Source organism: Eimeria tenella, genomic scaffold, assembly GCF_000499545.2.
Source record: "Eimeria tenella Houghton genomic scaffold, Eth_scaff63, whole genome shotgun sequence".
NCBI lineage: Eukaryota > Apicomplexa > Conoidasida > Eucoccidiorida > Eimeriidae > Eimeria > Eimeria tenella.
In genome coordinates, this window is record NW_013543429.1 from 12,850 (window position 1) to 28,981 (window position 16,132).

General features: G+C 50.2%; 3 protein-coding genes across 3 annotated transcripts in view; 2 read left to right on the top strand and 1 right to left on the bottom strand.

Annotated features, from left to right (window-relative positions):
- ETH_00014170 (C2 domain-containing protein, putative) overlaps positions 1 to 8,533 on the top strand; it is a gene marked incomplete at both ends in the record, with an annotated part of 9,925 nt that extends 1,392 nt beyond the window's left edge. The window contains 26 exons of the mRNA XM_013377800.1: positions 145 to 231; positions 469 to 521; positions 625 to 762; positions 887 to 933; positions 1,066 to 1,294; positions 1,420 to 1,498; positions 1,697 to 1,869; positions 2,067 to 2,173; positions 2,417 to 2,569; positions 2,680 to 2,782; positions 3,027 to 3,122; positions 3,288 to 3,416; positions 3,538 to 3,754; positions 3,878 to 4,041; positions 4,229 to 4,345; positions 4,501 to 4,654; positions 4,803 to 4,963; positions 5,297 to 5,427; positions 5,619 to 5,815; positions 5,927 to 6,129; positions 6,376 to 6,560; positions 6,780 to 6,974; positions 7,117 to 7,396; positions 7,725 to 7,901; positions 8,075 to 8,200; positions 8,456 to 8,533. Coding sequence (XP_013233254.1) covers positions 145 to 231; positions 469 to 521; positions 625 to 762; positions 887 to 933; positions 1,066 to 1,294; positions 1,420 to 1,498; positions 1,697 to 1,869; positions 2,067 to 2,173; positions 2,417 to 2,569; positions 2,680 to 2,782; positions 3,027 to 3,122; positions 3,288 to 3,416; positions 3,538 to 3,754; positions 3,878 to 4,041; positions 4,229 to 4,345; positions 4,501 to 4,654; positions 4,803 to 4,963; positions 5,297 to 5,427; positions 5,619 to 5,815; positions 5,927 to 6,129; positions 6,376 to 6,560; positions 6,780 to 6,974; positions 7,117 to 7,396; positions 7,725 to 7,901; positions 8,075 to 8,200; positions 8,456 to 8,533 — 3,779 coding nt within the window. The remainder of the gene's footprint in view (positions 1 to 144; positions 232 to 468; positions 522 to 624; positions 763 to 886; positions 934 to 1,065; positions 1,295 to 1,419; positions 1,499 to 1,696; positions 1,870 to 2,066; positions 2,174 to 2,416; positions 2,570 to 2,679; positions 2,783 to 3,026; positions 3,123 to 3,287; positions 3,417 to 3,537; positions 3,755 to 3,877; positions 4,042 to 4,228; positions 4,346 to 4,500; positions 4,655 to 4,802; positions 4,964 to 5,296; positions 5,428 to 5,618; positions 5,816 to 5,926; positions 6,130 to 6,375; positions 6,561 to 6,779; positions 6,975 to 7,116; positions 7,397 to 7,724; positions 7,902 to 8,074; positions 8,201 to 8,455) is intronic.
- A 997-nt stretch (positions 8,534 to 9,530) lies between these two features.
- On the bottom strand, positions 9,531 to 11,312 carry ETH_00014175 (zinc finger (C3HC4 RING finger) protein, putative; the record flags this gene model as incomplete). Its single annotated transcript, XM_013377801.1, has 1 exon — positions 9,531 to 11,312. The coding sequence occupies one exon, from the start codon at positions 11,310 to 11,312 to the stop codon at positions 9,531 to 9,533; it is 1,782 nt and encodes a 593-aa protein (XP_013233255.1).
- Positions 11,313 to 12,630: 1,318 nt separating this feature from the next.
- ETH_00014180 (tola protein., putative) lies at positions 12,631 to 16,088 on the top strand (the record flags this gene model as incomplete). The annotated part of the gene is made up of 6 exons (XM_013377802.1): positions 12,631 to 14,622; positions 14,726 to 14,770; positions 14,900 to 15,060; positions 15,160 to 15,297; positions 15,394 to 15,449; positions 15,577 to 16,088. 6 exons carry the CDS (start codon positions 12,631 to 12,633, stop codon positions 16,086 to 16,088), a joined length of 2,904 nt encoding a protein of 967 aa, XP_013233256.1.
- Positions 16,089 to 16,132: the final 44 nt, after the last annotated feature.

Consider the following 16,132-nt stretch of genomic DNA (forward strand, 5'->3'; position numbering starts at 1 on the left):
AGCAAAAGTGCAAGAAGCAGATATTTCCGGTACTCTCGCCCTTTGTGCTGTTCTGAGAAAGTGGAGGAGGATCGTGGGCAGAAAGCATTTTTTCTACTGAGGCAGATAGTTTGGTGCATTTTTGTGTCTTTCTTCCGAATTCAGAGGACCTTATTCGCGGGGAAGGTTGCAGGCCATACAATGTCTACATTACGATTCACCGTCTGGAGGACGTCCCGCCCGCCTCCAAAGGTAACGGGGTTCGAATGATTTTACAATTTTGTATTTATGCAGATAATTAAATTGAATAAGGGTTCTGTGTTTACACTTGCGCGTATGCATGGCTAAGTGCGAATGTAGATCCTCGGCATGTACTTGCATGTTTGTGTGCATTGCATTGTACGTTACTGGAGAGCCTAAGTAAGCTGTGCCAATAACAGTAGTCTGGAAGCATTACTGCTGGCCGATATTTTTGTGGTGTGCGTATAGGTCTGAGGGATCCTTTTGTTGTATGCGAATTCGCTGGTTGCCGCGTACGAACGGTAAGCTTTTGGAGCTTCTGCTGTTGCTTGGCATCACTGCTGCAGAGCGAGCCAGAGTTGCGGCCACAACTACTCTTACGGGTTGTGCTGTCTGGATTGGCAGGCTCAAGCGCGAGCCACGAGCTCTTATACCTTCAACGAATGCTTCCGCATTCCAGTGCTCACTCCAGTCCCGGAAGACACCATATTGGTCAAAGTATGGGACTGGAACTTTATGACCGCGGATGAACTTTTGGCAGTGGTGAGGCATCATTGCCCTTGTACTTTTTAGCGCGAGAATGTTTGCCACTCTAAATGAGTATGCGACACATAAAGCTTGCACTGAACAGAATTTTTGGTGAATTACATGTGGCAAATACTTATAGGGCCGCATCTCGTTTTCGGAGTTGAGATCGCGTCACATTCTTCCTCGGTAAGACTAGCGGCGAACAGTTTGCGCTTGGAGTAATGATCCTGAGTGACCTGAAGCTTAAATCAGGCCCCCTTAATGCCATTCAATGACCCTTTCATGCATAAGTCAGAGACTGTGCACTGCTGGGTGTAGGTGGTTCAACTTTTACGGGTTTGATGTGGGGGAGATCCCTAACTTCAGCGAGGTCATCGCCCAAAGCGGCAAATTGATTCCTTGCACTTACATGGGTAGGCTGCTGCTGAGTGCTCGGGCAGAACGGCTAAACAAAGATGCCGAGCTGCTGGCGGCCCACTCAGTGGCAGCTGCACCATACGAAGACCCGCGATTGATTCCAATCTTGATATTTTCGGACGTTTACGAGGTCAGACTTAGGCAAAGAACACTACTCCCCACTGCATCTGGTTAAACGAACGTTATTGACGGCAGCGAGATTAAGAACTCTTCTTTTTTGTTATTTGGTTTGGTTTGGTCATTCTTCATATCCAGGTCCAGGGTGCTCCGGGTGACAAAGTTTACGTTGAAGTCTCTTGTGGGCCCATCAAAGAACGAACACGTTGGGTGGCTGGTGGGTACTGCATTGTATAGAGTTTCCTTCAAGCGCGTGTATGCATCTGTGAAGTGTGCCATCCATACAAGCATTCATAAACGTATGTATCACTACATAGAATTATATTGACATGCGCATTTAAATATACATGCGTACATCTTGTAGATGTATCTACATAAGTATATACCTTTATGCTTCATTGCTCATCGTTCGCAGGGGACTCTGTAAAAAAGCGCGAACGTGAAATGGGAGAAGCTCCCTCTGCCGTGGCTGCTGCTCTGGAAGGAGCAAAAGGGATGGCAAATTATTTCCTTGGAGCCACGCCTGAAGGGCAAGATCATTTTGCGTTTACCCCAGCAGATGGCCGCGTACCGGAGCTTCGCATGGCAGTGAGCCTGGCGTATGCACATGGTTCCCACAGATACGTTTGGATTCCATGCAAGTGATGCTTAAGCGCGTGTTTTCCAGGCTTTCGATATGTGGCATCGCAGTCGCCATTGTTGCTAATGATAGGGAAAGTCATCATTCTTTGGGGGGTAAGTGCTGCAGCAGTTGAAGAAGGTAGGATGCTTTTTGCTGTCACCAGGTGCCGGATGATGAAAAGCAACAGTGGGACGTCATTATCAGCGTCTACGCCAAGGGAATTTCTAAGAACATGCCTCATCCAACGCGTGTGTCTTACCAGCGAATGCCGTAGGTCTCTCACCTTTCCAAAATCTACTAGGAAAGGCTCATCCGCGTTCCATATGCAGTGTTACATTATGTACACTACAGCAAGGCTAAACTCCAGTCTTAGACTAAAGATTTGAGCGAACAGCTACACAGCTTCAAGGACCTGCCGTGCTAAGGGTTGAGAATGCGGGGAAGCTGAGGGCTTCCCTGTTCTCCTGTTCATGCAACTGCCGGTTGCAAGGCTGAGTATGTGGATGCGTTCAGACTGGCTAACGTTCCTCTCTACGTACAGAACAATCCTCGCGCACCTGTTTGGGTGCCGCTGCACCCGATGCCGCACCTTTCTGGCCTGCAGGCTCCCTCTGCGGTGCTTATGACGTTAGAAAAAGCAAAGAGTGAAGCAGCAGCTAGAACGAAGTGAGACTACTGTGGATGCTAGCCACTGCAGCCACAACTTGAGCAGCAAAGTCGCGTCCCCTTGTGAGATATATCAAGCACAACATATAGTATCTTTAATCGCGATGCAGGCGCAAACACGTTGTTGCTGCGGAGTATCTGCTGCGGGCCTATATATACACTGCCCGCAAAATTTCATCTCCTAGTGGTGCTCTCCCCAATCCAATTGTTCAGGTGAGCTCTTGAACCGCCTCTGCATTATCATTTATCCCCATCCTAACGTGCAAAACTTATAGCAATCCTTCATAAAGTGTAAAAAGCAAATGTTTCTTTCCGTAAAAACCCCAGGAACAGCGAAGTCCAGCTGGTCCCCCGTGGTATCTTGAAACTTCAGCACTAGACCCCATTTTTGGGCACAGACTAAATGCTTACATCGAGCTTGCGGGAGTCCTGCGGAGAATGTTGGTGGCTTGAATAGGTGACATGCGCTGGAGTGACAAAGGAAACGGAACCGTGTGAAGCCACATCCAATCCAGTCTTTATGGAGTGTTTGCATTTGGAGTTGAGACTAATGGTGAGTTTTGTACTTCTGTACTCTGCGTTTATTTTATGGATGCGCCTTCACAACCGCGTGTAAGAACCGGTGTAAACAGACGTTTTCGCATAAAAGTTACGATGCCAACAGTAGAGCTGTCGTTTGGGTAAATTTTTCTCCTTGTCTTTCTGTGCATTCCTTCAGACGGATACAACTACGCGTCTCCCCACAGTTGTTCCTATAGTCACCAGCTTATTCGATGACCGCTCTTGGGGCCGTCAGCTTCTTGGCAGAGCTGTCTGTCACTACGATAGACTGAGGGGAAAGCTCAAGGTAAGTCTACGGATTTTTATGTGCCACATTGTTCACTTTTCGCGCACAACACCACGAGGGAGGAATATGGTCATGTGCAGTAATGTTGGGCTTGCTGCTGTGTTTGAAAACGACGTTGCAGCCTGGGGAAATTCCGTCTGTCGCTGAACCTAGGTGGATCAAGCTCAAGGGAGGACAGCGGCTAAATAAGCACCGTGGAGACATCCTTGTTTGTTTTGAGCTTATTCGCAAGAAGGATGCGGAGGTACTGCCTGCGTACCCAATGAGGCCTCTAGTTTGCATGTGCAGGCTTACTCTTTCCTGTCTGAATTTGCGGGATTTGATTCTAGCTCCGAAAGGTAAGCGTGATTCTGGCTCATATATGACCAGTATGCTTGTGCACAGTCGCCCATCTGAAGACGAGCCTTTTCTTCTTGTTTACCGGCAGCTTGGTTCTTTCTGCCACACTGCGGCTCTTACAGGTCGTCTTATTGATTTTGACAAGATAGTTAGGGAAGATTTCGAAGGCTTGAGGCGCGTCCGAAACCCCGTTTTGCTCATATCGGTTCCATCATTCGGGTCTGTAGGGCGCGATAGAACCAGTATGACGCTTCAGTACGAGAGGAATGCAGATGGTGACCCAAGTGTACGTCGGTGGACCTCATAGTAGCTCCTGTATTTGTGTTCTAAGCCGCGCAACAGCGGCCGGAGCATGCTTTGTCTGTATTACATCTGTACTACGCTAAAGTGACGCAGAAGTCGTATGGTATTATCTGTTGGCAGCTGCTTATTTTTGATGCCTGTGGCTCGTGAGGTCATATTGTACGGCACAGGCTCCCAACAGGAGGTGGTCGAACGGCCCATATGAAAGCTTCGACATTTTGAAGGTAGCTGCAATAGATGTTGACATTCCGGAAGACCCCATTTTCGATCCCATGCTCACAATTCAGGTGCGCGATATACTTCATTATCTTCCCTGGTACACGTGGTTGTTTTGAATGCTTTTGAAGATAGTTGTCCAATTTCTTTCTAAACTGATGAGCCAAGTCTCGAGTGAAGGAGTAGCAGTGGCATTGGAGACGAGTGTGTAAATTTTCAAACGCAGGTTTATGACAGAAAAGTAAAGCCCAAGTACTTCATTGGGCAATTCACCTTATCCTTGATTCCATTGATGCCGTGGATAGCCGATGTAGAGGCGGCACTTGACGACGTGCGCCCTTCACGAGATTATGAAGACTCGATTGACTTGAAGAAAATCGGTCAGTAAAAGCCTACGTTGGCACGCACGCTGCTTGCACACTGAAAGCAGATAGCAACTCAAATATCACATGTCATACTCTTTCAATTCTACCATTTGACGTCTCTTAAGGCTCCTTCCTAGTGCCCGTGGTGTCTTTGAGGCTCCAGGGGGCATCATGCGTGGGAGCAAAGGGAAAAACCGGCGGGGGTTCAGCACAGCAAATGTGGTCCTCGAGGCGATCAGCGCAGCAGACCGAGAAGTTGCGGAGGCAAACCAGTCTCACTACTTGTATCACGTGGGAGTCTTGAAGTATGATCCAGGAGCAGAAGTGAGCGCTGTTATCAACTGCTTGTTTCCATCTACTGTCTTTTCGTGCTAAGGATAATGCAGCTTTAATAGCCTCCTTTTGAATGTGGGGCTGTTCTTGGCATGCCCTGTCTAAAGGGCGAACTTTCGGATGAAAGGATGTAGCCTAGCGGAGCTGCCCGCAGATCGAGATGTCGAGGCTGCATGCAGAGCTGTGCCACACGCTTCGCATAGGAACGAAGCCCTTACATGGAAGGAACTTGCGCAGCTCAGCTTCAGCCAGAATGACGTGCGCAATTTTCGTTGTTTTGCTGGACGTTTCGCATCACATAATTGTTATTATTTTACTCTGTAGGGTGTGGCATCTCTATGGCTCTATCCGGACTCTTTACCGAAGCTCCTCGTTCAGTGTTATGCTCTGCCATCCGACCGGCCAGTTCTTCTGGCCAGCAGCATGTTTTCCCTAAATGTGTTTATTCCCTCGAAGTAAGTTTGGTCGAAGCCATGTGGAAATTTCCCCCGCCCAATTCACGCCAATCAATTTCGACAGCTTCAAGCTTTTCTTATTACTTCTCCATGTGTTTACACCGTTACATACACATACACATTTACGCGCACCCCTCATTACGCTCTGGAAATGTAGCTAGTCTCTGGGGTTCTCGTTTGTTTTTCTGCAGGTTCGTCTTGTGCGCCGAGGGAAAGCGCGCCGCCGAGAAGAAGACAAAGGAGCAATTTCAGCGCCCTTCGGTTGAGTCAACAGTCGAGACCTTTCTGATCGATGTTGATTTTCCTCCGGACCCTCTAAAGAAGAAGGCCATGGGACAGACGCAACTCACAGGTTCAGTCAAATTTTTTGTGGACCTTACTCACAATGGTGCGTGCAAATCCATATGGCTTTAGCTCCTTTTACCAAACCGCTTCTTATTACCTCATTCCAAGGACCTGCCGCCGAACCGTGATGCCTACACTGTCGGTGTACACTCAGGAGAGCCGTCGCAGCACGTCGACCAAACTGTTGTGCCGTGGGCGCTGAACGAGTCGCGCCTTCGAAAGCATTTTAGAGGGGAAGAGGCCTACCCAAAAATGATTAAGATCCGCGTGTATGTCATTCGTGCCATTAATGTCCATTTGGTCAAAGGGATGACAGTAGCAAACCCGTACCTTGTATTCTCGGTCGGGAAAACGAAGGTGAGACTGCAGCGTATTGCCTTGGGTGATTCTTATTCGGAAGAAGCAGTTTAGTTACAACGCTGTTTTAAACACATTGAAAGGAGCCTTTGAGACTTCTGCGTGACAAATGGCCTTGATTGCTGTTACACAATGCTACAGGGACGGGGTTGCGTGTTCTTACTTGTTTACCTTTGAGCTCTTGCTCCCAGAGCACACACAGAGACAGCGTGGTGAACTCTTATTTTTTCTGCCTTGCCTCTTCAGATGCCATTTCGTGCTGAAAATAAGCCTGGGACGCTAAATCCAGATTTTTTCACCATGTGGGAAAGGGATGTTGCATTCCCTGATGAGTCTCGCTTAGAGATTAGTGTGTGGAGCGCACATGAAAAGCTGCTGCAGCAGGTGGACGACATATTCTTGGGGAGCACTGTAATTGACTTGGAACAGAGGTGAGCTAGTTTTCACTAGAAATTACGCAAAGGCAGAGAGAAGAAACTCAAGTGCTTCAAAATGTTTTCACGACTTCAGGAACATACTGCTTCCACGGCGTGTGGTGGCCTTTGGCTGAGAAAGAGGCTCAACTCTGCTTTTGAGCGTTTGACTAGGAACAGTTTAGTGGGATTGCTCGCAAAGGGCTACATTAAACCAGTTATGTTTTTTTGCCTCAGGTGGTTTTCAAAGGAGTGGCAAACGTTTATGAAGAAAAATGAAGTGCCTATGGAGTATCGACCTTTAACAAGACGGCCGCACGGTAATGTGACGGGGAGCCTTGAGATGTGGGTGGAGATGATGGATTCACAGAAGGCAGCCAGGGTCCCTCGATTCAACCTCCAGAAGCCATCATCAACCGACATTGAGATTCGGTACGAAGTTTGCTTGCTATTAGCTCCGTAAACAGGCCAGTTTTGCTGCCTTGACCCGCATCGTCTTCACTTATTAAGTTTGTTGCCTTTAGAATTTTCCAAAGAATAGAGGTGATATCAGCTTGCTTTTTGGGCCCCGCAGGGTTGTTCTCTGGGGCTGTCGAGGGCTCCACTTCAAGCACTTAGGTTCGAAAAAGGAAACAGTCGACGCTGTACTGAGGTGCACAATGGACTGCACAAAGTATCAAGGCCCGCAGCCATTGCTGCAGAGCACAGACGTCCACTATTACTCGAAGACAGGGACTGCAATTTTCAACTGGCGCGTTGTATATTCGCGCGTAGCAGCGCCAGTAAACTCCTGTATTCTTCAGATATCTGCTTACGACTTCCGCAACATTGGAGAGTCGCCGTTTATCGGAGAGGTATTTTCCTTTTAAGTGATACTTGATGCCAGCTTGTGTGTATGTGAGTGAATTAACATCTACGTCATGCACATATTGATGCCCTTCTGTATGTGTGATACACCCAGAAACATGTAGAACTTTACTTATCTGCATGAAAGGAGGCAAAGTTTCATTCATGTGCATGGCATCACGAAGAAAAAATGCCAATTTGATGCGAGCAATTAAATGCACTGCTCGCAGCGCCGCGCTTTTTCAGTCAGCCAAGATGAAATCCAGGCGGTTCAGCCAAGCAGAGTTCAGCCGCTGAAGGTGTCTGATCTTTTGTTAACTCTATGTTGTTTCGAAGGTAAACTTAGAAGTTAGGAAGTATCTGGAACGTGTTGCACAAACAATGGCTTCAATTGAGGTTGACGCTGAGCTCCGACTGCAGAATCGTGCTCAGGAGACCGTGGACGTGCAGACCTTTGGATACGTTCAAGTCACGCTGCAGTTTATGGCGCAATCAGAGGCAACAAGCAGACCTGTGAGTGATAGCCAATCAGCATAAGGTTCCAGCATGTGCAGATGTCTTGGCGCCGCATTTAACTCGCTCTAGAAAAATGCTTGAAACTCAGTACCTGGATATTCACGAGGATCGACACGTTCGGTTCATGACATAGACAAGGGGGCTTTTAGTGATTTTCTGGGATGCGTTAGGTGGGGTTGGGACGTGAGCCTCCAAACCGTGATCCCCGTCTTACGACACCACAAGAGGGGCGCAAGTGGGAAGACGTTCTCGGCTCCGCTGGGCTTCGTGTTGACTACAGGCCTATATGGTATTGGGTGAGCTTAGTGAATGTTTGCAGTTTTCAGCATGCAGTAGTAGTTGTGTTGCCTTGCTCTTGCTTTGCGTGTCAGAAAATCGGTAACATGTGGCGGTACAAGTGAAGGAAACCATCGATTGTTCGTTTCAGGGTTTCCATCGACTGTACCTTCACGTATTGCCAAGCTTCTGACACGCAAAGCAGTGCCGTTGCATGGATCGAGCTTGCTACGTACACATGCTGTAGAGCTTTTATCTCTTTCGTTGTTATTCAGGTGCGCGTGGTCTTTATCGTTTTCTTATCACTCTGGCTCTTCGTCATTGCTTTTCTCTACCCGGCCTTGTTTCTGTAAGTCCATTCATCCTTTCTGCCGACACCTCGAGCACACGCATTTTGCTTTTGCAAACCCAGAACTAACATGCTCGTTCGACCCATATAGCACGTTTGATGACCCAGCAGCGTTGTCTTAATTGTCACATCTGTGCAGATCCTGATGCACCGCCAAACCACCATGTACCCTACGCACAATATGCTGTGATCTGGAGGGACGTGACAGAAGGCGGCATCAACGAGTTCCGCAGTTGCACTCTGAATACTGCATTCACACACACGCGACAGTTCCCGCGTGCCGTATGCACCCTGTACGGCGGATGCACTTAGTTATCTGCGTGAGATCTCGCTTCCGCTGCGAAAGTTGGCACAGCACGACGCGCGTAGTGTAGACAACCTTCCTGTGCTTAAATTATCCACAAAACATGAATATCTACACGTGGAGGAACTACATAAGGTAAATTTGAGCGTCCATCCATCCAACTTGTTAGATGGATACAGCTGTACAGTCAAGTCGCTTAGATGACGCCTTGCAGCAGGCACCTATTTCCAAGTGCCCCATGAAGGGCTATGGTCGCTGCGACCGATTCCTCGATTATGCGTGCAACTTCCGTTCCCATCCTTAGCGTCCCAACTGACTTCAAGGCGCTACGTCAGGATGTAGCTATGTCAGCTGGACGAGTAGCGAGGAGCCCATAGTCACCACTGCCTAGACGACGCGAACGCAACACGGTGCACGAAATCACCCCCGCATGTTTTCATCTAGCCTCATAGCGTAATTTACCACACGTACACAACACAGCTCATAAGGTTACACCACAGGGGGAGAGTCGCTGCTCTCAGCAAATTCGACATGCCTTGTACTAGGGGTGCACCTCCGTTTATGCTAAATCTGCGCCATAAGGAAGGCGAGGCACCAACTGTGAGTCAACCCCAAATCTGAGGTTTCGCACTCAACCTTACTACCAGCTTGTGTCTGTTACTAAAACGGAACGAAGACGGGTATAACGCTTGCATTTTCATTCGCCACCAGAGTCACTAACTGCCTCCGCAATTTTTGTACAGCATAGTGGACACTTCACACTATGACTAGTTTTGATCCATCTATCTAAGCAGAGCTCGTGAAAAATGTGGAGGCATCGCAAGGTAATCAGCGCCTCGCCTAACTCAAAAGCGCTCAAACAGATGCAGCACTCCTTTCCATTTTGCGTATGTGCCTGCGCAGGCTCGTCTTCTCCCTTTACACCACTCTCGTTAGTGTTACACCGTGTGGGGGAGGTCCGCTTCTTGTGCGCAACTGCGGCATTGTTTGTACACTGGTCCCTCTCGGAGCCCGTTTTGCTGTTGCTGCCAGCAGCATTCTCTGCTCCTCCGTACGTCCATTTGATAGCGTGCCGGTCCAAGTTTACGCGCAGACTTCTCGCCTCCACAACTTGTTGCAAGGGCACATGAGTCCCATCCAAGTCCGCGAAAATTTGCGGCCGTGCTTCATGACCGTTTACAACTCCTCCTCTTGAGACAATGAGCATAACAGGACCATCGCGAACGTCGAAATCATCTAGATATATACTTCGCTCAACTTCCTCGATGAGCCTCTCGACGTTTTGCTCTAAAGCATCCAACTGTGGCCGATCTGACGAGGATGCCGGGAACATCACAAATGAGGCATGCTGGTGCCGAAGGATTCGTACATGGGGCCTGCGGTCTTCACCGCCAGAATGGGCTCTGCGCCCACGGATTCCTCTCCATGGATCTCCCCAAGCGACAGAAGCGGGAGTTGACATTGACGAGAAGAACGAACGGACCATACCGGCAGCGAGGCTGCGGTGAAGGCGAGCTGCCAAAGCTCCGCCAAACAGTCCATCAAAGAAGCTTGTGCCAGTTCTGACCTCTGCATGGTTGTTCACGAGTTCCCGCATACTTGGTCTCACGCTGTGGGGCCTTCCAGTTATACTATCCCACGTGTATCTCTCGTCAATAATCACTGGTGGACCACCGCTATCGCCCCCAGCTAACCCTTCAGGCTGTCCTTGAGCACCTAAAACTGGACCGCGGGTTCTCTGCGAAGCAGAAACATAGGGTTGACCAGTCCTCAATGACCTATACCCATCACCCGTCAGGTTACCCAGAGATTGCCTACAGGAAGACCTGGTGGAGCTCCCCAGTGCTGAACCCTCCATCAACGCTTCGGCACCAGGTAGTATTGGCACACTGCTAACTGACTCATCTCTAGGACCTCCGACGGCAGCATTTCCTACAGAGCTTACCGAATGGCTGCTATGACGCGGCATGGTTAACCTGGTCGATGTGCCTGGGTTCCTCTCCCCGGACAGTTGCATTCCCCTATGTTCCACGCCATGTGAAGCGAATGCGCTGCCTCCACGCGCAGCATCCATTCTATGGGCTTCTACGTGATTTGCATGATGCCGTGATGTGCTATGGTAGCTGTGAGGGGTCCTACCCCCGTCGTGTAGCCCCGCAGCAACTTGGCGTGAGCCCCACAGGCCGGGCGTAACATCCAGCCCATCACTCAGCCTCGCGTACTGATGTCTTCCCCTCCTATATGTGCTTTCTTGGGAGCTGTATGACATACTGGGAACTGCGGACGGATTGCCTGCCGAATGAAAAGTAGCTAAGCGCGTCTGATGTGGCTGGTCACGCCCCAGCGAGGCACTTCCCCTTGATGCGGGAGCTGGTGGTAAAGGAACCAGATGCGTAGGAGGCAGAATGTTAGCAAGGCGGCTGTTGTTATAGTTAGCGGGCCCTTTTCGGTGAGTGCGGTGTCCTCCAGAGCCCTCCATCGGAAAAAATGGAACCACGTCACACAGTCCGCTACGAAGTCGGGTGTGCAGGCTTGCGGCGATGGAATAGGACGATTAAGCCTCCACAATATCAAAGGCACACAATGCTAAAATGCGCTAAACGTCCCAGCACGAAGTGCCACACGTGGCAGTACCAGTGGCATCTGCCTACCCGATGCTCTCTCCTCTGCCGCAGTGTCGACGCCCTAATGATTGTTTCCAAACAGAAGCTGTAAAAGTACAAAATAAAGTATGGGGGATAGACAAGAAGTGGCAAACGTGCTGTGGGCCGCGTGAGCTTGCCAACCGCCTCGTGTGCTGCGTTGGTCAGGCGGGTCTTGTCTGCCGCCACCTGAAATCACAGTTGTCGTATATTAACCGTGTCTTGTCTTACTTATGCACTGAATTGCTATTCATCACTAAATTAAAACACCCAAAATGAAAATACTGCAACTTCACCTCCTGGAAGGCATCATTGGTGTCTGTCGAGTGCCGCAGCTGCACTGTCAGCAGGCCAGACCACGGCTTCCATTGCGGCGACCTGTGATGTGCTGTGCACACAGGGCTTTTTCCAGCAAGAAACGCCCAAATCAATACAGCTTCTTTATAAGCTGCATATGATTATGTTTAACTGGGTATTCCCCTGGAGACACATCGCTGCTGCCCCACAGCGCAAGCTGTTTGTCCTCAGCTGACGGACCAGCCAAGACGCATGTGTATTCGCTCCTTGCTTCTAGGCTGACCCTTCGCCGCAGCTCCTCACTAGCTCAATTTTGGCCAAGTTTTTATAAAAGTCTGGGAGAATGCAATCTTTTTAAAACTGCCGTGACTTGGCCTCAGTACAGAGCGGGACGCTGTGCTTGCGTACACGAGGACAGAACCTCGTCCGCAGAATTGTGTGTACGCCAGACCTCTCAATAATTTCACAGTACAAGGAGCGTATGTTCTTGGCGCATGTGACTGGTGGTAGTGTAGCCGAATAAACCCGGCACAGGGGAACTCGCCATCTCCCCTCCACCACGGTCACCAGTTGCTCCACTCTAGTTCCGCTTCGTTTTCGAAAAGAAAAGGGGTGAGGACGAGGGCGCTCACGCATGTTCTGGCAGGTCACACACTGCTCCATGTACCGCACATATATTTTGAAGCCGTGGAGAGCACAGTTTCCTGAGTGCAGAACTGGAGCACCTGGGCTCACCAAGGAAGGACCATGAGTAAGCCATGATGAGAAGTGTAAATTGGGCGTGTGAATGTAACTGCCTCAAACGCGATTTACTGGAAGACTTCGAAAGCGTGTGGTTCGAGGACGCGGTGAAGCCCAATGGCTGCTCGACAACCGGCCGCGTCGGCCTCAAAAGGCCCCTCCCAACTGCTGCTGTCATCGGATAGCTCCTCCAGTGATGACCTAACTTCAGCTGTAGCAGTTCCGAAAGGACCATTAACAACGCCAGCAAGGCGAGGACCGCCGCCACCTCCCTCAAAGGGAACCAGTCATGCGCCCCCTCCTGCGAAAGACGGGTCAGCGAAGGCTCCAAAGAAGCCTACAAAGAAGTCTCCACCGTCTCCCACTGTGGACCTGCTGGGTTCTTTGTTTGTCCCTGGAAGTCCACCACAGAACCAGTCCAGAGGTCCTGCAGATGCAGCTTTAATGGTAGAGGATCCACTGTTGTCCATTGACTCCCCTTCACAGGCAGTGAAGCGGATTAGGAGCGCAGTCATTGCCAGGCCTCCTAATGCCGCTGTTCGAAAGGATAGCGATGCCAAAAGTGTGCCTACGGACGTCCAGAGAGAGATGTACCAACCGCTCTCGCGAGCGCCCACCAAGCAAACAGCGGCCAAGCCATCAGAACAGCCAATCGCTCGTAAGCCCACAGCAGGATTGCCCGTCAAAACCAGGAGAAGTGTCGTGGGCCGTGAAAAGGCAGAACGCACCGAGCCACCTCAAGCTGAGAAGAAGGCCACACCATCTGCAGCAGCTCGCGGGGGATTGCAAGATACCTCGGCAGTAGTTTTACAAGCGTCGACATCTGGAGACGCGTGGACTGCGGTGGCTCGCAAAGATTCCTTGGCGAAACCGAAACATTCGGGCAAAGAAGCGTCTTCTCATGTTCGGACTCAAGCTAACGCGGCAGAAAGACGACCTCCCGCAACAGGTTCTACAGCGCCTCCGAAGTCTGTCATTTTTACCAAGCAGCAGCCGAAACTCCCGTCGGGGAGAGGGGAAACGGAACCTGGCCCGGATGCGACGGCATGGTCAGATATGACGTTCGACAGCTTCGCGGGGGTTGGTGAGGCCATCCAGAATACCCCGCGGAAGGCTCCTCAGAAGGCCGTACCTGCAGGAGGCTCAGATACGCCCTTCTCGTCTAGCTCTACACCGAAAGTTGACCCAAGCGTCATTCGCGACCTTGAAGACCGTCTTGCAAAGTCAAGGCGGCGCATTAGCGAACTTGAGGCACAACTAGCTGACAACAGCAAACGGCATGAAGAAGATGTCGAAAGGATACGGCTCCAGCTCAGATCAAAGCTTGCCGAAGAGGTACGAAAGGTCAGGTCGGACCGAGAAGCAGATATAGAGAAACTTAAGAAGGAGGAGGAGGAAAAACGAGAGGAAATTCGGAAGCAAGCCCTGGCCCGGCAGAGCAGTATGAAGATGCGGTGCGATGCTTCCGTTCGCGAGCTCAGGGAAAAAGTAGGGTCTTTGGAGCAGCAGCTAAAAGCAAAAACAGAGGAATTCGAAAAGGAAAAGGCCACTCTCATGAAATCTTTTGAAGACAAGCGGAAGAATGACCTTCAGGCACAAGAGAATGAGGCAAAAACGCACCAGAGGGAATTGAAGACCAAAGAATCAGAGCTGCTAGAGCAGCAGGGCAGGGTGCAGGCTCTTACTGCAAGCATGCAGACTCTCACAACTTCTCTCGCCCAGATGAAGGAGCTAAATGATATATCGAGGACGGCTACGCAGGCGCTGGAAGAAAAAGCAAAGACTCAAGCTGCCTTCATCAACACCCTCATGAAAAGGGAAGAAAACCTCCGCGCCCAGGCAACGAAGCTGATGCCGATTAAAGAGGCAAAGAGGCTGGCTTTCCGGGCATTGCTTAAAGGAAGAGCAGTGGAGATGATATCGCGGGCCTGCATGCCGACAGATACAAGCCTTTGGAATATGGCGTGGGCTTTTCAGCAGTTAGTAGATCTCATTGGCGGCGCACGCGGGGCCAAAGAGAAAAGGCAAGATGCTATTGAGTCTAGATTGATGCAGTTCCGTAAAGAACAGATGTTCTTAATGGCTGAAAATGAAAGGCTTATGGCAAAGGTAAGGATAAATCACGCATGTCTAGTTTGTAAGTATGCGTTCCCTTATTTGAGCACATAGAGATGCCGTGTAGGAGTTCATGTTTTGCTTGGGTTGTGTCCAGGTTGCGGAGCTGCAGCAAGAGGGTGTCAATCAAAGGCAGAGTAGGGTGAGTCTCTCCTGCCGTTGATCTGTCCAGAAAAGTACAGCACCAGTATGCCGAAAGTTGTCAGGTAATCCGTGCATTGGATAGGGCTCCTTCCCGTTCGTATCTACTGTTCTTTGTTGTGTGTACCAGGCGGCATTAATGGAGCAGGCCCTCATTGGAGAAGCTCCTAGCATTCCAGGCCATGCATTTGGCAACATTCACGGAAAATTAGGTCACGAGCCCAGCGTTACGTGGCTGGTATGGTCTGTCCAGCATCTGGTGAACAAAAGGATGCTGTGGGCATTCTTAAGGTACGTTTCAGATTGCACCTTAGTCTTGGCGGTACCTTCAGAATTTAAGCTTTAAAATTGTCCCTGTGTGGTGTTTCTTCTCTCTTCCCACTGCTTCAGGCTGCAGAAGGTGACAACTGAAGCGGAATCGAATGCTACAATAGACAAGCTGCAGAAGAAGTTCAATGAGTTGCGCGTATCTGCGTACAAGGACATGGCGGCACGGATCGGAGTATACAGAATTGCCTCGTTCATTAGGTAAAGGCCTTACGTAGAACAGACGCGCAGAATTTCTGTCTGGCTTTTCGACAGCTTGACGTCACAGCACTCAGTGAAGGGCTGCGCTTGTTTCAGGTGTATGCGACTACGCACATTGTTCGTCGCTATATTCTGCCTTGAACGAAATGCAAGTGAGGTGCCGAAAAAGTTACCTTCCCCTGGATTTAGCGCACTCATTTGTTCGGGCACAGCATTAATAATTTGCTGCCTGTGCACTCTGGGCCAGCCTTGAACACTGTGTTGTGGAATTCGCTGCAGGTCTAAACTCACGGGAGGATGCCGTAAAGCAAAGAGAGCAAAACAGAGTCTTTCAGGAGCCGTTTCTGAGAGAAACAGCGGCAACAGAAGTCCCCTTCTCACGGACATCGTACGCGTCTGGAGAACTTGGCCGCGTGGACCTCAATGTCCCCCTGGCACACCAGCCATACTACTACAGTTACTTGCCTTCCGCCCGGAACCATGCAAGAGGACGCAACTTGTTTGTCCCAGTGGTCGAGCCGAGGCCGCCAGTACAAGGCTATATGCCACACCCTGGCTACTCGAACACCCAGCTGTCACTCGGGGTACCACCATTCATCTCGAAAGGCCGACGAGCAGGCAGCAGCCCAGGGATGCCAAGTGTATTCCCCTCAGGGCCGTACGACGCAACACAACCAGTGGATGAGCGCGGAGCAGTCTTTCGTATGAGAGGAGCACAACATGACCTACGGAGGATCATGATGGACAGTGCTCCTGACAAGGTCGGAGCACGCGTTGTCGGGAGGAAGTGAGCAGCTAGATAAACACATGTAGCGCGAACTGTGCTTGGATAGAA